We start from the raw sequence: 24,915 nt of genomic DNA on the forward strand, positions 1-24,915 counted from the left end.
AAAACACATAACATCACACACATACATGCATAAAATCATACATAGCATACACATACACATAGATCTACACATTTTCTTGTATTCTTCCCCATAAAACATATGGAAACTGAAAATAGAGGGGTATGAAACTCACCTTGAGTTGTAGTTTTGGTTTTGAAGAAGACTAGAAGAAGTTTGATGCTAATTTTAGATCCTATCAAGTCTTCCTGGTAGATCTTGAGTTTTGTGACGTCTAAGGTGCAAGATCACAAAATAAAGTGGATTTAGAATAGATTTTTGGATGAAATGATGTATCTAGATCATGGATTTAACATCAACTTACCTTAGATGATGTGTTTGTGGAAAAATCTCCTTGAAAGTCTCTTAGATCTCGAAAATATGGAGAGGAGTGGAGAGTGTTTTCTTGAGAGAATTTTGAGTGAAGTGTGTGTGTGTGTGTGTGTGTTTGGGTTCGGCCGAGAGCAAGAAAGAGAGGAGAGAAGAGAGAGTGAATGATGGGATTATTGCATGGAGGCATGAGAAAAATGCATGGTTATCCCATGAACAATTGTGAGGTGGTATCAAAAGTCAACTCCTCTTCTTGGGTTAGGCTTGGGCTGAGAATGGAGAGGGAAGAAAAGAAAATTTGGGACTTGAATGCTTAAATCTATTTTATGGTTAAGTTAGGTGATTTTTGGCCCTATAAATATCAAAGAATGATTTTTATGACCTATTAGGGCTAATATAAATTTGTTTTGGTCTAATAAGGCCCATTAAAGTTAATCTAGTTTATTTTGGGCTCTTAAGGCCCAAAAATGTTAAGATTTGTGTATATGGGTCCAATTAGGGCCCATTAAAGAATCCTAGTCCACAATGAACTCAAATTGGAATTTCAAGGGTTCCCAATTCTTTGTGGACCATTTGTAGGGCTAGAATGAAGTATTTGGTGAAGTTTTGTTGTTATAGAATAAGCATCATGCACGCTTTCATGTTATTGATTCATAGTTGTTATAAGTGTTGTGATTACAAGGCACCAAAATTTTTAGTTGTGACATCATCCCCCCGTTAGAGGGAATTTCGTCTCGAAATTCTTTTGAAAGCTAGATTTGAGAATGTGAGAATAGATGAGGGTGCTTCTGCATCATTTGTTCATCACGTTCCCATGTGAATTCTGGTCCGCACCTTGCATTCCATCGAACTTTGACGATCGGAATGCGACTCTGCATGGTACGCTTTACCTCTCGGTCCATGATTTCAACCGGCTCTTCGATGATGTTGCACCTGGTTCCCGGTACGTACTTCTTTTAATTTTAAATTCTTAATTCTTGCATTTTGCCTTGGACTTGGCGAGTTGAAGGACCAACTCGCCGACTAGGAGCGAGATGGGACACGGGGTCTGAGCCATGGACTCGGCGAGTCGGTCTCCTGACTCGGCGAGTAGGCCCTGTTTGGGCAAAAACCCAAACCCGAGCATTATCACCCTATTTAAGCACATTAAATCGGCCCCATGTCCATAACACTTCCAGAGAGCTGTAGTGAGAGTCCATAGTCCCCCATTTTGTGCTTGTGAGTGAGTCCTTGCTTGGTGAAGGGAATTGGTGCTTAGAAAGAGAAGAGTTTGAGGAGTGCAAGAGAGGGAGTAGATCCGAAATCTACTTTGGGAGAAGCTTTCACTCAGGTAGTATAGTCTCTACCTTGATCTATAATAGTTCTTTAGAGCCCATTTTGTCCCAATTTAGTAGTAAAGTCGCTACCTTGATCTATAATAGTTCTTTAGAGCCCATTTTCGGCTGCATAACGGGTCTATCAGTAGTGTAATCACTTAAACATAGAGTCGAGGGTACATAACATAGATCCTAGAGGCATAGTACTAAAGGCGGGTATGACTAGTCCTAGTCGTGGTGGGATGTGCCAGGGGATGGTGCTGAGGAAGTGGATGCACCCTGAAGACGAGCCACCTGTCGTTCCGCATCTTGGAGTCGACCCTCCCACCTCACCTGTCTCATGTGGAGCTCTCGGATAACCTCTCGTGTTTCCTGCTCTGCACGCTCGACCCTAGCCCGCATCTGATGCATCTGATCGACGGTGCTCTGAGCTAGGTCGCCAGTGTTCCGCAATCATCTCACCATGACTGGATAGTACGATCGGCCGGTCCTCCATCCCTTAGATCAAAGAATTCGCATGACATGCCGAATGGGGGTCGCTGCCCCTGCTTCCTGCTCCACCTCCAAAGGTCGATACCCCAGGGGGGGTGTAGGACTAGTGGGGCCTACCCGCTAAGCGGGTACCCTAATCGGATAAGGGGGGTTTATGACTTCGGACTCTGCGTCTAAATCACCATCTTTGTCTTTGTTGGGTTCTTCCTCGAGATCTCCCTCGGCTTCCTCCTCCTCGTGGTCCACCACTGGCTCGGCAAGTTCGCCTTCGGCTTCCGCCTTAGGTTCCCCCTCAGATTCCTCCTCGGGGTCTTCCTCGGGTTCCTCTTCAGGCTCCTCCTCGGGGTCCTCTTCAGGTTCCTCCTCTAATTCTTCCAGCCATCCGTTATTCCCCTGACTAGGGAAATAAGGATCTCCGGGGTGATGGAAACGAGCCATAGTGTCTGCGAGGGTGTATAAACATGCTAATATCATTCTTAAGATGCTTCTATTACTGTATAAATTAAGTGGCTGTTCTCTTTTTGGTGCTAAAGGGGTATGCTTTTAGGTTCCCTATTCATTACGATTTCCTTAGGACATGTGATAGTTGTACCTTGGAGGAATGTAGTTGATCAGGCTAAATCAACTCCTTGATATGACTATGCACAACCCTGGCTTAACCGAGATGCTAGCATTATCTTGTTTGGTTCGCTTTTATGTTCTGTTTCCTAATTCACACAAGCAAAGATGTTTTATAGTTGTGTTTTTATTTGTTTTGTTTTGTTCAGAGTTGAGTTAGTCCCTTTTTGGTTTATAGTTGCATATCAATGTGTGGCTAGATATGCTAGTTCACTATAAACAATGCTCTGATACCAACCTGTCACACCCCCGAACCAGACTGCAAAAACGTCCGAGGGCTTGCATGACTTTAATTGAATACCATCACAATGAATATACATGAATCATAGCATAAACGTCACCATGCATCAATATATTACAACTGAATTTGTTCACATCAAGTACATTGTTTTAATATTACACATCCATAACCTAAATAGTTTGAGTGCATTTAACAACATGACATCTAACATTACTTCTTATAAATCTTCCGCTTACTTGTTACCTGAGAATACATGTTATTTTGGAAAAACGTCAACATATGAAATGTTGGTGAGTTCATAAGAAATGTTTTGATAAAATGGTTTGTGTAGTTTTGTAAAAACCTAGAAAATCCGATATTTTCTAAAAAGACTTTTGTTTATCAAAGCGTGAGATCCATAAGTTGATGCATGAATGACTTTAAAAACATATATATATATATATATATATATATATATATATATATATATATATATATATATATATATATATATATATATATATATATATATATATATATACACGAAGGGTATTTTGTAATATTGTTATAAAGTTTCGAACGAGTAGTATTAAATTCCCCGGAAAACCCGATGTTTTCCGATGTTGACATGTATTCGTAATTACTGATTTTTGTATTGTCTTAACGAATGAGTATTGATTAATCCATATTGTATATCATCCTAATTATTGTCTACTTTGATTTCCCGTAAGCCTTGACAAATGAAGAGAAGGGGAGTATCACTACTAGAAAAACAGCCTTTTACGACGCTCATTGCGCGTCGTAAAAGGCTCAGACGACGCGCAAATGCACGTCAAGGAAGGCCCTGTCATAAAGAGAGACGACACTCATTTATGACGCTCATTTACGACGCACAATTACGACGTGCGTTTACGACATGCAATGCCTATCAAAGAAGGCCCTGTCATAAAGAAAGACGACACGCATTCGTGTGTCGTAATCTTACGACGCACGTGTTAATGACACGCAATGCGCATCAAGAAAGCCCCTGCCAAGAAAGGCCATGTCATAAATAAAGATGACACACATTTTTGCGTATCATAATTTTAAATGTTTAAAAAAAATATTATTTATAGATTTACTAATTTTTCATATTAAATAATACATTAAAAATCTCATAATACAAACTAAAATACCATAAATAACAAAGATAATTCATTTCATTAATACGTCGAATACAAATAATTATTCCAATAGTGAGTAAATGTTATAAAAAAATTGAACTCATTTATATACAATTGCATTATCTAGCTTACTATGTGCCAACAACTTCTATCTTTTTCCTTCTCTACATAAACTTCATCAGCAACATCCTAAAAAACTTCTTTCTTTTTCATCAGCAGCATCCTCAAAAACTTCTATCTTTTTCCTTCTCTGCATAAACTTCTATCTCACACTCAGTGTAGTTTTAAACATCAGGTTTAAAAAATCAAGTGTGTCAATCTCTTTTGCAGCACATCAGATGTGCTTTTTCCTTGAAATTATGCTGCTACTTGAGATACTATAGAAAGGAAATGTGATTTGGATAAGAGAGAGAGAGAGAGAGAGAGAGAGAGAGATAGATAGAGAGAGAAACAAGATATGAATAAAAAAGTTACTTACACAGAAATGTTAACCAACATTATAATTTATACGAATGCAATTCTCTTGAAACAGGGGTCTGCATCCAAACTCACAACAATAGCACGTCGAACCCTAGCCTGTGACATTATAGAAATATGATAAATTTCAGTAAAATGAGCAAATTATAACAAGTTATACGAGGGCATATACCTAGAAACTTGTCGACGTTGAACTCCTTGGTCAATCCAGAAAGAACCCCCGAAAGATCCCTTTATCACTTGAGGCATTTAATAATAGAAGTTGTAATTGTATACATTGAAAGATGAAGGACATGTTTGTAATTACTGAGACTTAATTAGTTTGAATCTCTTTCCTCTTATATATAAAATATCTATAACGAGTCTAATTGCACCTGATGAAAAGCCAAGGGAAAAAGAGTCTTTAAAGCAAAGAATTCATGAGAGGTCCTAAGTAGTAGGGGAAAAAGGTTCTTTAATCCAATTACTTCATGCCATCTTTATGGAACCCACTCATGCAGCTTCGAATTCAGATGAGGTGCTAACTAAACTATGTTCAGTAACCCACTCATGCACATCAACCTGAAAATAGTATTGAAAAAAATATATTAAGCTAAAAATAACAGGGAATTTATGAATAATAGCAACACAGTTTTCCTTTTTTACCAATGTGAGTATGCAGACTTTAGTTTTTACCAATATGGTTAGAATCAATATGCATTAGCCATATTGGTAAAGAGGAAAAGTATGTTGCTATTTCCCACAATTTGCAAAAGAGAATGCAGTGGAAAACCATTAGAATTACCTCTGAAGCTCCAGATGAAGATCCAGTTGTGTGAAAAGAAACGAGCTAGTTTCCCACCAAAACCAAAAGACACTCCAGCTTTGCATTGGTACCATTTTGGAGCTTTTAAAGGTGCTGCATTAACAATCCAAAATATAAAGAATTCTCTAAAAATTACTTATTAAATAAAATTACTCATCCACACCCACAGATATGTAAACAATTAACTTTTTTTTGTCATTTTCAATCGAACTCAACGGTTTTCATAAATAAGGCCAAAGTTTGTTTTAGGGATAGGAATTTACCCGAGATTTCCTTATATTGGAATGGCGAGTATCTTTTTTGTTTAGCTCAATAATCAATATTCTTTTCAACCTCCCCCATGTAGCTGGAGATTCTATTCAAAAGTAACATTCTACAAAAGTCACAATATATCAACATTCAAGCACAAAACGTACTTTGAGACCAACAAAGTTACAACAAAACTTATTAATCACTATAAAATGTATACTTTGAGACCAACAAACACCACATAAGTTCAGGCCTCCAAAACAAATCAAACAAGTAGTCGTGTATACTCTCACTCTAATGCAAGATTTGGTTTAAGAGGTTTAATAATAATAATAATGCAAGGTAAATAATAATAATGAGAGATAATAGAACAACCCTAAAAGAAAATTTGGGTCCACCTCCACCACATTCATGAAGAAATCTAGCTAAAGTCAGGCTTCTCAGGGTAGGTGCAGCCTGATCTTTGAATGATCACATTTAAGGCATAACATCCAGCTCTCACACATTCCTCAATCGACTTTTCTTTAACCAATTGCAATCTCCTCCACATTATCAGTCTGTAAAACATAATAACCAATTTTTATATAAAAAAGTTTGTCAATGTCATACTCATATCATCTTTTAACCAATCATTTTTTTCTTACCTCCCACCCAATAACCTTTGAGAATGTTCTTGTTTCAGTTTCGTTTCCAAAAACATAATCCACATAAGGTAATGCTTTCTCTTGAGCATCCTTCGAGAATTCACAGATGAATGGTGTTGACAGGTTTATTGTGAAAACCTACACAGGGGGTAATAATGTCAGAAAGATAAGAAAATTTCAGTTCATACGAATCGGTGTATTACTCATTCATTATTACCTTGTTGGTTGCAGTTGCATGCTCAACTACAAGCTGGATTGCTTCAGGAGACACTGTAAGGAAAAAGCCAGCAATATAGATGTACTTGGGCTTTTCAACTGTCCATGATGATGATAATTAATATTAGTAATTTAGTATAATATATTAAAAAAAAGACTGAAATTGTTAAAAGATTTACCCAACGCCCAATTCTCTGGTTTCTTTAAGTGGTCTGCCTTGTAGCAGTTGGCAGCTCATAGGTTGGCACCCTCATCCACATAATAGTGCACCTGATAAACATCATCATCATCATCATCATCATCATCATCATTAGAATATATATATATATATATATATATATATATATATATATATATATATATATATATATATAATCAGTAATTGAAGCGCTCTCAAACTGAGGAAGCACACATGCAACACAAACCGCTAGATATCTCCCACAAGCTGAAAAATGAGCATCCATTTCGCTGCAACAGCATACAATACAAACATCAACCCCCACCAAGCTCCTTATTTTTTATTTATTTAAAAAAAATGTTACCTGCAAAGGACAACATGCGGTATTGTTAAGCGAGTACTTATCACTTAATTAGCCTGAAAACCCGGATTTTATCTTTTGAATGGTAGCAACGTCGGTCTTGAATGACATGGCCAATATCTGATCATTGATGGTTGAATTGAAAACTGAATTTGGAACAGATACAGTCCCTACGCTTGCAGTACCAGATGCAGAGAGTGCTAAAGCTGGATTCTTAGTAGTGTCGACAAACCCAACTTCTAAAGAACCCATGAGAACAAACAATGGCTCCAAAGCTTGTGGATGGGTGTGTGGTGTGTTAACTGTGCCATTAGGGAATTAGAGTACAGCATAAGAAACGCTTTGACCATCAAGAGCTGGAAATTCAGCCATGGTTGCTTTCAGAACCTTAAAAGCTGTTAGAAATGGTGCACCCACTAGTGCTCTCATCATTCAGGCTTCAGAGTGGCACATTGATTGTTTGAATCATGAGACAACAAATACTAATTTAGACCACAAATATGATTGGTTGAAATCTATATAAAAAAGTAATACAATAATATAATGTAACTTCACAAATCATCCTAATCAATGAATCATTAAACCTTATACTCAATTAGGATGGACCAGAGCAACAATTAGAAAGCCTTTGGTACTATTAAACCTAAGGATTCAAATAATGCCTAGATAGAAAAATGAATCTGATCAAGTAAAGTAACTAACGGACTATTGTAATCATACCAACTAATAGATAGCTTTGGGAAAAAGCCGGTGGTGATGTCCACAAGAATTTGTCGGAGCAACCCTACTCTCGAAGTGAAAATCAGAAAGAGCTTTCTGATCAGGAAGTGGCCTGAAAAGCAACTGCTCAGTGAATTCTTCTCCATCGATTTGTTCTACTACTTCTCTCGTGGATTCAGAGGCAACGTGGAGTACAAACACTAACAGCACGAAGATGGAAAGTAAAGGAGCCATGAGAATCTTATAGAAGAACGAAAACATTAAGAAGTTAGAATCAAGAAAAACATACCTTAAGAAGACATAGGGCTTGTAAATTTGAGCAATAGAAGTAGTGACCCTAAGGTCACTGGACCTAATGTTGCTGGCAAGGGCAGGCGAGGTGAGATTGCCGAAGATGAGGGGCTCCATCGGCTGGGTGACGCTGGAAAGCGTTGGACGGTGGGGCGGGGCTAGACGGAGGTCAGAGGTGGGAGGCGCCAACACCAAGAGAGACGTCGGAGGTGGGAGAAGCTGTCGACACCGAGAACTGAGAAGAAGAGAAAGGGTTTGTCGAAGTGAGAAGGAGAGAAAGGGAAGTTGAAGAGAGAACGAGCAGTACAGGAGGGCAATCGGGGCAAGTTCTTGAAAAAAAAGCCCTAGCTACTAGGGAAATTAAAGTGGAGGGAGAAAAAAAAAGGAAGGCGGGGATTTTAAGTTTTTGGGATTTCATTTTCCCCAGATGGAACGCGCGCGTTCTATTAAAATTTATAAAGCGACGGTCGTAGACGACACGCAGGTGCCCTCCGTGTTTTTTTTTTTGGACACTAATTTTAGGGCACGCAAAAATGCGCGTCTGAAATCCTTTAAATTTTGGAAGAGATGAAATTATTTTTTACACACCCACCTTTGCGTATCATAACTCACTACGTGTCATGGTTCGCGCGTCGTAAAAGGCTATTTTTCTAGTAGTGTATTATGTCCCACTACTATCATAAGAACCTTAGGCTGTCGTGGATGCGAAAGACACAATGGTCCAACTCGCACTTGATTACTGTGACCTTACTAGCTTTTCTAATGGGACACTTTGGCCCACTAGCACATAAAACTATTGAAAGTGCTTTTATAAAATATTATGTCATTGAAGGCCCAATAACATATAAGCGTTATCCCTTTGGGCCCAAAGATCATGTTGGTGGGCTTGCAAGGCCCAACAAGCATAATTTGAAACTCATAAGCCCAATGTTTGTAGATTTACTCATTGTATTCATCACGTATATATTGAAGTGTTTTGATTTAACGTTTGTTGTTTTGTATTGATTCGAGACCGAATCAATTCGTTTATAACGATATTTGGTATTGAAGGTGTATTTGTTTTTCGTTTTGTTGCTAGCCGGATATCTTGTATTTGTCTTAATGAATGAATTAGTTTGTTTTAAGAGTATGACTTTGACCCATTTCACTACCTTTCTTTTATAAAACTAACACTTTTAGTCCTTTATATAAAAGAATTTCATTTTTAGTCCTTAAAAACATTTTCTTGACACTTTTGTATCATAAACTTGTTGAAAAGACATTTTTAACCCAAATTATATTTAGTAAACAGTTTTAGCCCTTCCAGAATGGTATTTCTCGGTTAGAACCCCAAATTTTGCAACTTTTATAGTTTTGGCACAAAATACAAAAAGTTTACATTTTGATCCTTTTTGGAGTGTGAAAGCATTTTTGACCTTAGAAATAGTTTTATTTCACTTCATGTTCCCTGTTTTACATAATATTACATTTCAGCCCCTTAAAAACTTCAATTTTCGCAATTTTGGGCTTGTTGGGCCGAAAAGCCCATATTTAGCCCAATAACTCAAATTTTTGCAGTTTAAGTCCTTTGAAAATTTTAATATTCAGAAAAGGGATTATAAAAACTGTTTTGACTCATTTGACCTTCAAGAAACCGTGACTTGGCAATTTTTACCCCAAGTTTTGTATTTTTAAGATTTTAAGCCCTAAATTGAGTTATATGTTGAAGTTTGTTCCTTATAACCTTATAATCTATTTTTCTTGACTTGATTAGTGTAAAATAACTTAGATTATGTTTGTTTCCTTTCTCATGTCATAGATCTCGAATTATCACTCTTTTGGTTACATATTTATCTGAAAAACACATAACATCACACACATACGTGCATAAAATCACACATAGCATACGCATACACATAGATCTACACATTTTCTTGTATTCTCCCCCATAAAACATATGAAAACCGAAAATAGAGGGGTATGAAACTCACCTTGAGTTGTAGTTTTGGTTTTGAAGAAGACTACAAGAAGTTTGATGCTAATTTTCGATCCTATCAAGTCTTCTTGGTAGATCTCAAGTTTTGTGACTTCTAAGGTGCAAGATCATAAGATTGAGTGGATTTAGAAGAGATTTTTGGATGAAATGAAGTATCTAGATAATGGATTTAACATCAACTTACCTTAGATGATGTGTTTGTGGAAAAATCTCCTTGAAAGTCTCTTAGATCTCGAAAATATGGAGAGGAGTGGAGAGTGTTTTCTTGAGAGAATTGTAACACCGTAAATTTCAAGACAAAATTTTCATTTAAAATAATCATTTTAATCTTAGAACACTTGTTTGAAATCTCATTCATAATTGAATTACAAAATATAGCTTCATTTTCACTTGCATAGAAAACCAGGATCCTCCAAAATATGACTCTTTCTCTGGTGTGTACAATCAAGCCGGTGCCGTCCCGTGATACTGAAAGAAACCTGAAAACAACATAACACAAAACACTGTAAGCACGAAGCTTAGTGAGTTCCCCAAAATACCACATCAAACATATTAGCCACTCGAGGCTACAACTCTGTGGGTCCGTGCACCCATACTCTGTGAACCCTCAGGTTCTAACTCTGTAAACAAGCATAGCATAAATCACATAGAAGAATTCAGTGCAACACATAACATACATAGCATACAAATACTCTATCATATAACTCTGGTTACCTACTCAAGGTAAAGTATAGTGAGAAGACTCACCTCGTGTGTCTCGATATCTCACAACCCTGGGAATCCCTCGTGCCCAATTCTCCGAGCTCTAATCCTCCTATAACATTATATGTCCCTAGTTAACACTTTATATCTCTAATGTTGACTATCCCTAAGAAGTCAGGTCCACTCTAGTCAACGGTCAACGGTCAACGGTCAACTTTGACCGGACTCGGCGAGCGCTAGGGCGACTCGGCGAGTCTAGACGTTCTCACCAATTCTCTAAGATTCCCTTTTCTACACGTCGAGTATCCCCCCTGACTCGACGAGTTCCTCCTGGAAGAATCGCGGGGCCACCCCGACTCAACTCGCCGAGTCTGAAGAACAACTCGGCGAGTCCCAGTTCGACTCAGACCACCTGTTAACCCTCTCTAACTCGCCCTGACTCACCGATCCAACCCATAACCCGGACAGGACCATTCTAAGGCAATCTTCAAGCTACTCGCCGAGTCGGTTCATCAGACTCGGCGAGTCCATGCCATGCAACCGCTCAAACTGCTTTCTAAGGTCAGATCTGCTCCGGCAATTCATAGGTCTGGCCTTCCTAGACTGGTTCATCACGTAAAGTCCTTATTTCGGTGCTCATAATACACCCCATGACTCATAATTGATGTTTTGACCTAAGGCATAAGGATTCCAATCCAAAACCTCCATTGATTCCCGAAAAACTCAGGCATGGGACACTCTGGACTTCCAAGGGTCCCAATATAGGGTTACAATCGCTTGGGGGACTAAGGAAACACTCAATCTAGCCACAAAAGGGTTCCATAAACCCTAAATCCATATACACATCAACATAGAAGGGAACAACTCGAAAATATTACTTGAATAACGTTGCTCTGTGTCCCCAACCCTCAGAATATGGCTTCTCCTGTTGTTCCCTTAACCAAGCCTCCTCCTCCTTGCAAAGTAATACTTCCAAGATCAATAATGGTCTTCTACCTTGCTCCAGATGCTCACAATCGAATTAGGGTTTCACTCAAAGGACTAGGGTGAACAATGAGCCATAAGGCCCCTTATATATGTCCCAAACCTGGGAAGTTAGGGTTTCGCTAAACAGCGCGGACTCGCCGAGTCCAGTCGCGAACCCGCGACCAGATCCGCGATCCTACTCGGCGAGTCTGAGCTCCAACTCGCCGAGTCCCCTCTTAAAATACCCAAAGTCATAAATATACCAATACCTGGAATTCCGGGCTGTTACAATAATTTTGAGTGAAGTGTGTGTGTGTGTGTGTGTGTTTGGGTTCGGCCGAGAGCAAGAAAGAAAGGAGAGAAGAGAGAGTGAATGATGGGATTGTTGCATGGAGGCATGAGAAAAATGCATGGTTATCCCATGAACAATTGTAAGGTGGCATCAAAAGTCAACTCCTCTTCTTGGGTTGGGCTTGGGCCGAGAATGGAGAGGAAAGAAAAGAAAATTTGGGCCTTGTAGGGCTAGAATGAAGTATTTGGTGAAGTCAATCTAGTAAGGTGATTTTTGGCCCAATAAAAATCAAAGAATGATCTTTATGACCTATTAGGGCTAATATAAATTTGTTTTGGTCTAATAAGGCCCATTAAAGTTAATCTAGTTTATTTTGGGTTCATAAGGCCCAAAAATGTTAAGCTTCGTGTATATGGGTCCAATTAGGGCCCATTAAAGAATCCTAGTCCACAATGAACTCAAATTGGAATTTCAAGGGTTTCTAATTCTTTGTTGACCATTTGTAGGGCTAGAATGAAGTATTTGGTGAAGTTTTGTTGTTATAGAATAAGCATCATGCATGCTTTCATGTTATTGATTCATAGTTGTTATAAGTGTTGTGATTACAAGGCACAAAAATTTCTAGTTGTGACATCATCCCCCCGCTAGAGGGAATTTCGTCCCGAAATTCTTTTGAAAGCTAGATTTAGAATGTGAGAATAGATGAGGGTGCTTCTGCTTCATTTGATCTTCGCGTTCCCATGTGAATTCTGGTCCGCGCCTTGCATTCCATCGAACTTTCACGATCGGAATGTGACTCTGCTTGGTACGCTTTACCTCTCGGTCCATGATTTCAACTGGCTCTTCAAGGAACACAAGGTTCTCATTGATTTCGATTTCCTCTAATGGAATGATGAGAGTCTCGTCGGATAAGCACTTCTTCAAGTTGGAGACGTGAAACACAGGGTGAAACACAAAGAATTACAGAGTCATCAAGCATACACAGGCATAACCGATAGTTTTCATGAAGTCACCCATCATACTACAACATAAACTAGTGGGCCGACATTGGTGCCTTCAACCCACAAATACAATGAAGGAAACTCACCTCAGACTGAACGTATCAAATTGCACTTAATGGATGACTCGCAAAATCCCTTCCCTAAGGCACAAGTATAAAACCCTAATTAGAATTCATATCAATATTTTGACCCGAAAGTCCAATCCTAATTCTCGACTTAAGGAAAAAAGGGGTTCTTCACTCTTTCCTTATTGGGCCTCCTTCTTACCAAGGCATAAATTCATACAAGTCCAAAAAGGCATCCAAGTGCAAGTATAAGGCCATTAAGGCCGAATATGGACCAAGAGCACCCAACATGGCCTAAAGCCCAAAAATGTCTTGCTACAACAGGTGGGCCAAAGGCATAATCCTAAACAAGTCAAAAGATCAAGAATACTCGAGCTGAAAATTTCCCTAAGTCCACAGACTGTGTACGCGCGACGTACATGGCTCGTACGCCCAAGAGTACGCTGATGATCCAGAATCAGGGCACTGGCCCAGTACGCACATCGTACTTTAGAGTACACCCGACGTACTGGTTAGTCATCCCAAACTTGCACCCATGTCTTAATCTATTAAGCTCTAACGTCGAAAACTTAGATCCAAGCTCATAATAGTGTCTTAAGCCATAAAGTTGCAAACTGTATGCTCTTGCATGCCTTGTTGGGACTCAAACCATGAATTAAGCCCTCTAACTCCCTTAGTAGGTCACCAACACATGCATGGTTGATTCTTAATCTTCAAGATTCGATTTTTATGACTTCATGCGCTCCCAAGAGTCCAAAAGGACAACTCAAACGACATGGAGTAGCCCTAACTCCAAAAGATCAAGTTATGGGACCAAAAGATTCTAAAATATTCCTTAAACCTAGATCTAAGATTAGAATGAACAATTGCTTCAGAATTTATACCTTTAATAGGCTAGAAATGATGCACAAACTCTAGATATACAAGCTCCTTCTTCTTCTTTTTTTCTTCTCCTCAAGCTTCCTTCTTCTTCAAGACCACAAAAGAACACCCAAACACTCTATGTAAGCTCAAAAATGCACTCAAGATGGCTAGGGTTTTGAGATTAGAACTAAAAGGAAATGAAGGCTGAAAATGTGATGCACTTGAAGTACTTAATGATCTTAAATAGGGTGAAAAACCCTAAAAATTAGGTTTTACCCCTGGCTTAAGTACGCCCAGCGTACACATGGGTACGCCTAGCGTATGTCGGGATCACTTCGATGCCACGCATGAAAGGAGTACATTGTGCGCACCTAATGTACGCCCAACGTACTCACGAACCATTCACCACCTTTAAATTGAATTAAACAGAATAATAGATTAATTACATAACTGGCGACTCGGGCGCTACAATTCCCCCCCCCCCCCCCCCCCCCCACTTGAATCAAACCTCGTCCTCGAAGTCCGCTGTTGGAAATAACTCTAGGTAATACCCCTTGTATTCGAGGTTCCTTCATCGAGGTTTGTATTATTTTCTCTTAAATCCCACATAACATTGTCAATAACATCAATCATCTTGTTACTTGGCGACACGACATCTACAACTGTAGGGATTAAAGGCTTACCATGATATATCCACGTTATTTATGACTGACTAAAACTATATATACGAACATGACGTCTCATTGCTTTCAAATCCATGAAGTAACGATTATCATATTTCTCACACGAACATCTGGTTTTAGCTTTACAATCTAGGTGTAACATGGATATCTTGACAAAAGAGTTGAGTCTTAACTGGAACTCGGGAGATTGATGATGTGGATTAGTAGCCCAGCTTTTATTAATAGACATGATGCAATTAAAACATAATTTAGTGTTTAAGGTTTACTCTACGGGAAACAAAAATCAAGTAGCGTATTCATAAAGTCGATGATTCAAAAAGTATCCCAACAGGGGAACACATGAACAAATAATCAGAAATGGGTAGAATAATCAAAAAGCATATATATATATATATATATATATATATATATATATATATATATATATATATATATATATATATATATATAGACACACACACACACACACACACCCGAGGAGCAAAGAGAAAGTGACAATATTAAGTCACTAAAAGTATTTTGCTATTAATAACCTAATTAAGCTAAAGTTGTAATGACCATCATTAAGTCACTAAAAGTATCTTGCTAATAATTTAGTTTTATAATTAATTTAATTAACTTAATTTTATTTTATAACTACTTTAATATTTTCTTTTTTGTTTTTAGTTTTTTTTAACATTAATTTAATTTGATGCTATAATTAATTTTATTTTATTTTAATATGAATATTAATTTGATTTTATAATTAATTTAATTTGATTCTAAAGGTAACTTAATTTGATTTTCTAATTAATTTAATATTTCCTTTTTTTATTAGTTTAATTTTTTTATAATAATTTTATTTTATTTTAATATTAATATTAACTTGATTTTAATATTAATTGAATTTGATTTTACAATTAATTTATTATTTTTTAGTGATTAATTTAAAATTAATTTAATTTTATTCTATTATTAAATCAATATTAATAGAAGTACGTTGCTATTAATAATATAGTTAAGCTAAAGTTGTAATTAAACACTTTGATTTTAAAATTAACTTAATTTTATTTTATAATTAATTTAATATTTTCTTTTTTGTTATTAGTTTTTTATAACATTAGTTTAAGTTTATTTTTTAAATAATTTTATTTTATTTTAATATTATTATTAATTTGATTTTATAATTAATTTAATTTAATTTTATATTAAATTTAATTTGATTCCATAGGTAACTTAATTTGATTTTCTAATTAAATTAATATTTTCTTTTTTGTTATTAGTTTAATTTTTTAAACTAATTTTATTTTATTTTAATATTATTTTTAACTAGATTTTAAAACTAATTGAGTTTTTTTTACATTTAATTAATTATTTCTTTTATTGATTTTTATAAAATTATTTTAATTTTATTGTGTTATTAAATTAAAATTACTAGTAGTACATTTTTATTAATAATCTAATTAAGCTAAAGTTGTAATAAACAATATTAAGTTACTAACAAAATTAAGCACTTTGATTTTAAAATTAACTTAATTTTATTTTATAATTAATTTAATATTTTCGTTTTTGTTATTATTTTTTAAATAACACTAATTTAATTTGATTTTATAATTAATTTTATTTGATGTTAATATTAATATTAATTTGAATTTATAATTAATTTAATTTGATTTTATAATAATATTACTTTGATTCTAAAGATAACTTAATTTGATTTTCTAATTAATTTAATATTTTGTGTTTTGTTATTAGTTTAATTTTATAAACTAATTTTATTTTATTTTAATATTAATATCAACTTGATTTTCAAACTAATTGAATTTCATTTTGCAATTAAATTATTATTTTTTATTGAGTTTTTAATATTAATCATAACCACTTCCCACAAATCTGAAAAAACATATACAATCCAACAAAATACACAAACACTTCATATCTCAAAATACAAAGACAGTCATTCAACAAAATTGAAAAATACTAACAATTTTTCATCAAAATTAGCACCAAAACAGAAAAATAATAGAAAATAGGAGGACTTCGACCTTCAATGTGTGCAATTTCGGTATTGAGCTGAAGGGTCGCCGGTTTGGAGGTTTTAGGGGAAGGTGTGGCGGTCTTGTGGTGGCAGGAGGGGCTAGCACCAGTTTCTTCCTTCGTCCTCCTCCTAGTCTTCTCGTCCAAGTGGTCAAAGTGATAAGGAAAAACATAAACGAGAAACAAGGAAACAAGAGAGAACAGCAAGAATGTCACAGAAAAGGAAGCTGAAAGGGGTTATCTGTAATGGGCATTAGCGGCGACGGGCAATAGCGGCGACACCTTGGAGGGAAAAGTCAGTGCGTTTTCGCTTTTCTCTACAACCCTTCGATTAAAAACAAATCGGACGGATGAGGCGCATTTGACGCGGATCGCTGTTAGTTAACATTAGCAGCGACGCCTTTAGTTGCGACGCAGGGCAATAGCGATGATATATAACACATCAATTACATGTCGCCGCTAATGCCAACATTTCTTGTAGTGTGAATATATGAACATGGTTTGCAATGGTCATGATTAATGTGTGTCAAACACTACTATAAAAAAACTCATTCCTGGTGGTACTTTCCAACACAAAATCCTCACTAAATCAACGTATTTACACTAAATCCGCATGTCACTACAACATTCGGACCCTGTGCAGACGACGATTTTAGACCCTATGCCGACGACAAGTCGTCGGGATAGGGTATGGCGACGACAAGTCGTCGGCAAAAAGTCATCGGCACAGGTGTGTCGGCATAGGTCTGTTAAGTCGTCGGCATAGATGTCGTCGGTATAGCCAACTCTATGGCGACGACATGTCGTCGGCACAGATTTTGTCAACGACATTTTCGACGAAAAAAAATAATGTTTTATTAAAATCCTATGGCGACGACCTATCGTCGGGATAGCTATGGCGACGACAAGTCGTCGGGACAAGTTGAGGCTATTACGACGACGTGTTGTCGTTAAAGGGTTTTATCGGTTAATGGTTATGGACCTATAGCGACGACTAGTCGTCGGGATAGCTACTGTTTGTTTTTTTAGCTTTATAGGTTTTGTACATTACCGTTCCTGCATTTTTAACAAATCCAAAAAACATTGCAGCATATATCAATTGAAATACATTAACTAGGTACCATTGTTCAAATTCAAAACATCAAATTCAAGTTTAATATTACAATAAGTAGTTAACTAACATTGTTCATGATACTAAAAAAACATCAATCATCATTATCATAATCGTCTTCTCCTTCTTCTTCTTCTCCTTCTTCTTCTCCTTCTTTTTCTCCTTCTCCTTCTTCTTCCATCCTTTCGGCAAATTGTTGAGAGCTACTTGCTTGTGTGTTATAGTTGCATAGAAAGTTAGGAAATGGTGGTGGTTGGAAGTTCGGAATACAAGCCGCCAATGATGCATTATATTGTTGCAAATATTCTTGCATTTGTTGTGCATCGAATTGGGATTGAGATTGGGGTTGAGATTGAGACGATTTGGAAGTGGAAGGCCGTTCATTTGGAATTAAACCAAAGTTGGCGGTTGGTCTCCTACCCACCCCGCGAGCATGTCCACATCTCGTCCCAAGGGCATGTTCTAAACATTCTTCCTCGTTTACTTCTCCTCCTTCTCCAACCTCGTTTTGCATTTTCTCATATTCATTTTGAATTTTCTCCTAAAATAAAGAAAACAATTGACATACGTTAATTAAAACAAACAACTAAACTTAAACATTCAAAAAATAATAATATTCCTTAAACAGGAAACTATAATTAATAATAATATATTTAAACAACATATTCATTTCGTTTATCACTTACCCAGTCTTCTTCTGCTCGACTTGTACACCAACCCGATGTTCTGCTTTTTTTGCTAGTCAAAGAAGTAAGGTGGTGGCTGGTGGTGATTTCCGACGACAACACTAGGTGGTGGAAGGTGAGGCAGTCAATAGATAGGTGGAGCTTCACCACCGGTTGCTACACACAAAAAAACCCCAAATTAGGGGTAAAAATCAATATCAAACAACAAAAACAAACAAATTAAGGGTAGAAATGACCTTGGATTCGACAAATCGCTGGAAATTGAAGCTGGGAACTCGATTTCGTCGCTTGGGAGGAGAAAGTGCAGAAAACAATCGCTGTGTGCAAATGAAAGAAAGTTGCGTATCTGTTTTAGGGTATACCCCTATGCCGACGACATGTCGTCGGCATAGGGTTGACATAAACGACGACGTATTACTTAATCCTGGAATATAAATATAAATGTAAATTAAAAAACCTGTCCCGACGACTTGTCGTCGGCATAGGATGTCCAAAAACTACGTCGTTTTCCTTTTTCTGGCACTTGGAATAAAAATAAATAAAAAGTCATTTTTTTGCTACCTATACCGACGACACGTCGTCGGTATATATTTTCATATTACCGCCAATATTTTCGTCGTTCCCGCCGGACCTATGGCGACGACTTGTCGTCTGCACAGATATTGCGGTCAAAGAAAGTTGGTCAAACATTCCAAAAGCTATGGCGACAACTTGTCGTCGGCATAGGTAGACCTGTAGCGACGACTATCGGCGTCGGGATAGGTGTCGTCGCCGTAGCTTGGTATTCTTGTAGTGTGTATCAGAATTTGATATGAATCGTGATGGATTTTCCGATGGAGTATTCTTCAAACAGAAGGAATGTGTATTTGTTACACAGTCTCTTGCTCTGATACCAATTGTTAGAATTAAAATTCTAGTAGGATTGATATGTTCTAAATAGTGAATAAAGCATTAAGAACAAGACACAGGAATAGCTCAAACAACGCTGAATGATTAAACTTCAACACCCCAGAAGAGCTCGATGAAGAACTTCGACTATAGAGGTGTTTTAGGGTTACAGAACAATAATCAAAGTAATAGTCTCAAGAACGTATCTAGTGCATACATGCATGCATAACCCTAACAAAACATAGATGGACAGGCCCAATCCGGTAAATACAAACAAAGCCCATGACGCAACATATTTATCCTATAAGGTGTGAATAATCATGCAAATTAACTAGGTACCCTTAATTTTATCACCTAATCGATGTGTCGGTTACCTACACGCGCTCCATCGATCTATGATAAACATTAAGTCACCCTTTACCACTCTTACTAGTCCATGTTAGTGTGTTGGTTACCCACACACGTTCCACCAACAACTTGGTAAGGCACAAAGTATAATTTCATGGGTTAGCACCAAATTCACATTTTCCTAAAGTAATTAAGATTGGGAATTTATAAAAGGTTTGGTTACTTTATATTTATCATTATACTTTTAATGAGAATTATAGTCCTTGTCCTACCTGTTTGGCTAACGACCCTCCACTAGTCAAGGAAGCGGTGGGTGAGAGTGGACACCCATTAAGCTTCCATTTTAAAGGAAACAACCTTATTCCCCCCTTCTAGACTAGCTTCGTGATTCAGACCTACTAACGGTAAAACTGACTTGCTCTTATACACACACACACACACACACACACACACACACACATATATATATATATATATATATATATAACTTATAATACTATAAAGTATAAGGGTTGAATTTTAACATTTAAACTCTAGGGTTTGGAATTAAAGTGTGTGTGAAACTTTACAAATTCCAAAACTTGAGGACAAGTTTTGAACAATTCAAAAATTTTTGGAATACATAACATATGAATTTAATGTGGCTTTTAATGGCAAGACTCTTGAAAATTTATAGCTTGAGGACAGGTTATGGAGGTCATAAAACAATTTATGGGAAAAGACTCTTCAAGTTCATAACCTAAGACTCTTTAATAATTCTTTTAAAGAAAAACTTTTGGTTTTCTATAACTTGAGGGCAAGTTATGGAATCCATTAAAGGCCATTTAGATAATCTAATAAGCATACAAACATGTCAAGGAAAACTATGATCTAGATTAAACTCATATGAACAAGACAATTCAAATCAAACAATTTTCATGTAACTAGCCTAACCATTAAACTAATACAGAACATGAATCTATTGACAATTCTTTTTTTAATTGGATTAGAATAACCATTACCACATCAAAAACAATTTTATAAGTTCAAAAAGCATTTTAGTGTAATGCTTCTAATCCAATTCCAACTTAAAAACTCAAAAAAATGCACTCTGGGCCTCCTATTTGTCGAGTGCACGAACCTACTCGACTAGTAGGATGAAGATACACTTGGAATCGTCGAGTCCCCCATTACACTCGGCAAGTCCACTGAACAGTGAAAAAATTTCTACTTTTTCAAGCATTTTGCATCAAGCATATAGAAAACAAGCCTAGGCTCTGATACCACTGATGGGTTTTGAGCATTCTAACACTCCTATGGTGTACATGCAACCCTATAAACCTTGGATCTATGTTTTCTCTATTATACATGCAAATATTCAATATTCCAAGGTTTTATCCTAACTAGCATAATATGAAGTATATATAATACAAGAACCTAGTATAATGACATACCTTTTGATGGAGCTTGAAGTCTTGAACCTTTAAGAGCTTAGTGCCCCAAGTGTTGCACCTCAAACGGTTCACACAACAACACCAACAATTGGAATAACTTGAGAAGAAGCTTACTTAGGTTTATCTTATGAAAATCAGTCTTGCCCTCCTTTGTGTATACACACTACTGCCATTTCATGAACCATAGACCTCTTTATATAGTGTGAAGGATTAGGGTTACATTCATGTAAACCCTAATACCCTTGACCTTTGATTTTCATAGGATCCATGGGTTAAAAACTCCATGGACTATCCATGCAAGCTTAGCCCAACCTAAATGAACTTGGCGCATCCTATATATATATATATATATATATATATATATATATATATATATATATATATATATATATATATAAGAGTCCATATTTAATTAGTTCCTTTTGATCACTAAATTAATTCTAAATTAATTATTGATCAATACTAATTAAATAATGTGATTTCATATTAATATATTAGAACTTATAATATAATATAAATCATAAGTATCCTTTTTCTCATTTTGTCTATCTAATTGTTCTGATGCCATGCAACCCAAATGGACCATGCTACTCTCGGGTCGAGTACATACCAATAATAGTTATAGCATTAGACATCTAATCCAACAATCTATTAGATCGGTATCCTGATAGATAGGATGGTATTATGTGTTATGTGGTATGAGTTGTTTGATCAGTTCGTTGTCTACAGACTGTTATGTGTTTATCTATTATATGTTTACATGTTTGTTTGGCGGTTGAGGCTTATCTACTTTGTGAGAAAGACAATTGACCTGGGCATTCCAACCTGTTGGGTTTGGGCTTGGGGTATTCCATCCCAAGGATGACTGGACCCTAGTATGTTGGCATTCCAACCGATTGGTTGAGGGTTTGGGGGTACTCCAACCCGATGGTTGATCGGACCCATAGTATGTTGTTTATTATTATATGTGTATTGTCGTAGGTATAGGTATCTTGGGGGTAGCTCACTAAGCTTTCGGGCTTACTGTTCAAGTTTGTTGTTTCAGGTACTTCTGGTGACCACAGGAATTCGAAGGCATTATCGTACCGCTCCTCCTGCTGTTATGTCTTTATGATTTGATACTGGGATACTCTGATATTTATTATTTGCAATACTAACTATGTGATGTTAAATGGTTTTAAGTGTTTTGAAAAAGTTTAAATTTGGCAGGATTTTTATGGGTGTTACAAGTTGGTATCAGAGCCTTGGTTTGAGTGAATTGGTGGAACATTCGTGTGAATCCAGTCTCAAATCGAGGACGGATTTTCAAAATGGTTTTAAATGGTTATCAAAATAAGTAAAGTAGGATGCAGGGTATACGATCATCCTAAGCCAATAAGTAGACCCCAAAACACCATAAAATTATTTGATTATATGATATGTCAGAACAACATGCTAGAACTAGGCTAGGGATCTTCAAGAAATTGCATGATAAAATTGCCTGATTACATGAGATTAGGGTTTTCCTTATATGAGATTGACATCATACTGTAGTTTCTTGTGTATGTATCACGACTGTACATAATCAAGATCTTATAGCCCGAGAATGTTTGATTTGGCCTTATGTTTTGTTCTTATTGATTAGGCCTTAGGCTAGGGTCCTATATTTGAAATTCTATAAGGTCCAGTGTTATGTATGGATAGCATACACTAGTGTTGCAGGAGTTGGTGGAAGTCTCATGGATGAGTGAGGATGAGCGACCACCATATGCATGTATATTTTTACGGTGTTGTGGTGATACTTGAGACAAATATGGGTAGGTGTGGAAGGTAGTATGGGCCCGTACTACTGAAAGCACAGGACACATACACGTAGCAAGGAAGTCACAACCCCTAGCGTTTAGTCGGGAGTTGGTTCCTAGTCATTTATGTGGATTGTCTGATATCTTCCTGTTATATTTTTATTATGGTGGTTACGAGGCGATTTCTGATTGGATCCGGATCATGATTAGGGTACGGTGATCAGGAGGCCCCAACAGTGTTGGAGGTTATAAGCTAGTAGGGGCCAGTGTTGGCAGAGAATCGAGTCATGGAGATCATCCACGAGGTGGTGGTCGAGATTGTCTTGAGTCAGATTCTGGAGTTTTTTGGGTCTATCAAACCGCTATGATGGAGTACTTTGATGACAGACACACATCCCTTGCAGAGATGGCTGCCGCTGCAGCTGCAACAGTTGTAACAACGGCAGGAGGAGGAGTACGAGCTAGTCGGGGCTTCCAGTATAGGGACTTTGATAACACGAAGCCCCCTACTTTTGATGGGACTCAGGACCCCATCAAGGCTATATGGTGGGTTTCTAATGTGGAGGGGTGTTTCTTTACTTGCTCGTTTCCCACTGACTAGAAGGCCAGGTGTGCTCTAAACCTACTAAGGTTCGGGGCCAAGGACTAGTGGAGATTGACCACAGGGTTGTACACTGATGATCAGAGAGCTAGTGTTACTTGGGAGCAGTTCACGGATATGTTCCGCGCCCGATACATTCCATGGGTTGAGCGGGAACGATTGGCCCAGGAGTTTTTGAGTTTGAGACAGGACGGGGAGTCAGTGACGAAGATCACCCGTATGTTCAAACAGAGGGCGATGTTCTGCCAAGAGATTGCTTCCGAGTAGGCTCAGATGACTCGTTATCTGAGCGTGCTCAAGACTGACATTTAACAGTTTGTGTCTACCCAACGATGTGATACTTTTCTAGATTTACAGGGGGTTACGAGGCGGCGTGAGTTGGAGATCGAGTTGCAGTCGAGGGAGCAGCAGCAGGCCCCGACACAATCGCATCTGACACCGAAGTGGTCTAAGACTACTAATACCAGGATTGGGGTACAGCCAGGCCACACTTGTGGGAAGTGTGGAAAGGCTCATTCAGGGACGTACCGATCAGGGAGTGGGTGCCACCGATGTGGCAAGTAGGGCCATCTGGCCAGGGATTACAGGCAGCAGACTCTGGCTTCCAGAGTCATACTTGGTTATCATTGTGAGCAAGTGGTCCATATGAAGGCCCAATGTCCTCTTCTAGCTGCCATGCCGACACAGGCTCCAGCGCCGGCTACATTGAGGATTGCAGATGGGAGGGAGTTAAGGCAGAGCCTCTAATGGCTCAGCAATGTGCCTTCTAGCTTACGGTGGAGGAGGCCAGGGCAGCGCCTGATGTGGTTGCTGGTATATTTCTACCCTCAATTTCATTTATTATATCTGCTTTATGCTTATCTGTTGTACCTATGGTTAGGTACATTTTTAGTAAACTCCTTGCATGTATTGGTTTTATTTGACTTACGGGCGAGTCAGTCGTTTGTATCTCATACTTTCATTAGGAAGTTCAATATGACAGTAGGCGAGCTATAGTGTTTGTTATGAGTCTCTATTGCCAATGAACACGATGTTTCTGCTTCTTCGGTCTACTGAGGATGCGAGTTGGAGATCTTCGGAATGTCCTTTCCGATAGACTTCATTCTGATTCCCATAGGGGAGCTGTGCGTGATTGTGGGCATGGACTGGCTCAGTCGATTCAGTTCCATGATCGATGGTGAGGGTCAACGGGTGGTAGTTCAAACCCCAAGTGGGGGAGAACTAATTGTATATGGCGAGGGCACCAGAGCAGGAGCATGGTTCTGTTGAGCTGCCAGGACTCTGCAGTATATTCATCATAGGTGTGCGGGTTATCTGGCGTATGTGATGGATACACGAGCCAGGGATCAGATTCCAGTTTCAGAGGTTCCAGTAGTCAGGGTGTTTGCTGATGTCTTTTTAGAGGAGTTACCAGGGATACCTCCGG

The 24,915-nt window shown here is 37.7% G+C and overlaps 1 protein-coding gene across 1 annotated transcript; it reads right to left on the reverse strand.

Moving 5' to 3' along the window:
* Positions 1-17,742: 17,742 nt before the first annotated feature.
* LOC111921459 (uncharacterized) lies at positions 17,743-19,220 on the reverse strand. The gene is made up of 3 exons (XM_042898463.2): positions 18,675-19,220; positions 18,439-18,594; positions 17,743-18,293 (listed from the first exon to the last, which is right to left on the reverse strand). Exons 1-3 carry the CDS (start codon positions 18,837-18,839, stop codon positions 17,847-17,849), a joined length of 768 nt encoding a protein of 255 aa, XP_042754397.2. The 5' UTR covers positions 18,840-19,220; the 3' UTR covers positions 17,743-17,846.
* Between the last annotated feature and the right edge of the window lie 5,695 nt (positions 19,221-24,915).

The sequence above is a fragment of the Lactuca sativa genome, chromosome 1 (assembly GCF_002870075.4).
Source record: "Lactuca sativa cultivar Salinas chromosome 1, Lsat_Salinas_v11, whole genome shotgun sequence".
Taxonomy (NCBI): domain Eukaryota; kingdom Viridiplantae; phylum Streptophyta; class Magnoliopsida; order Asterales; family Asteraceae; genus Lactuca; species Lactuca sativa.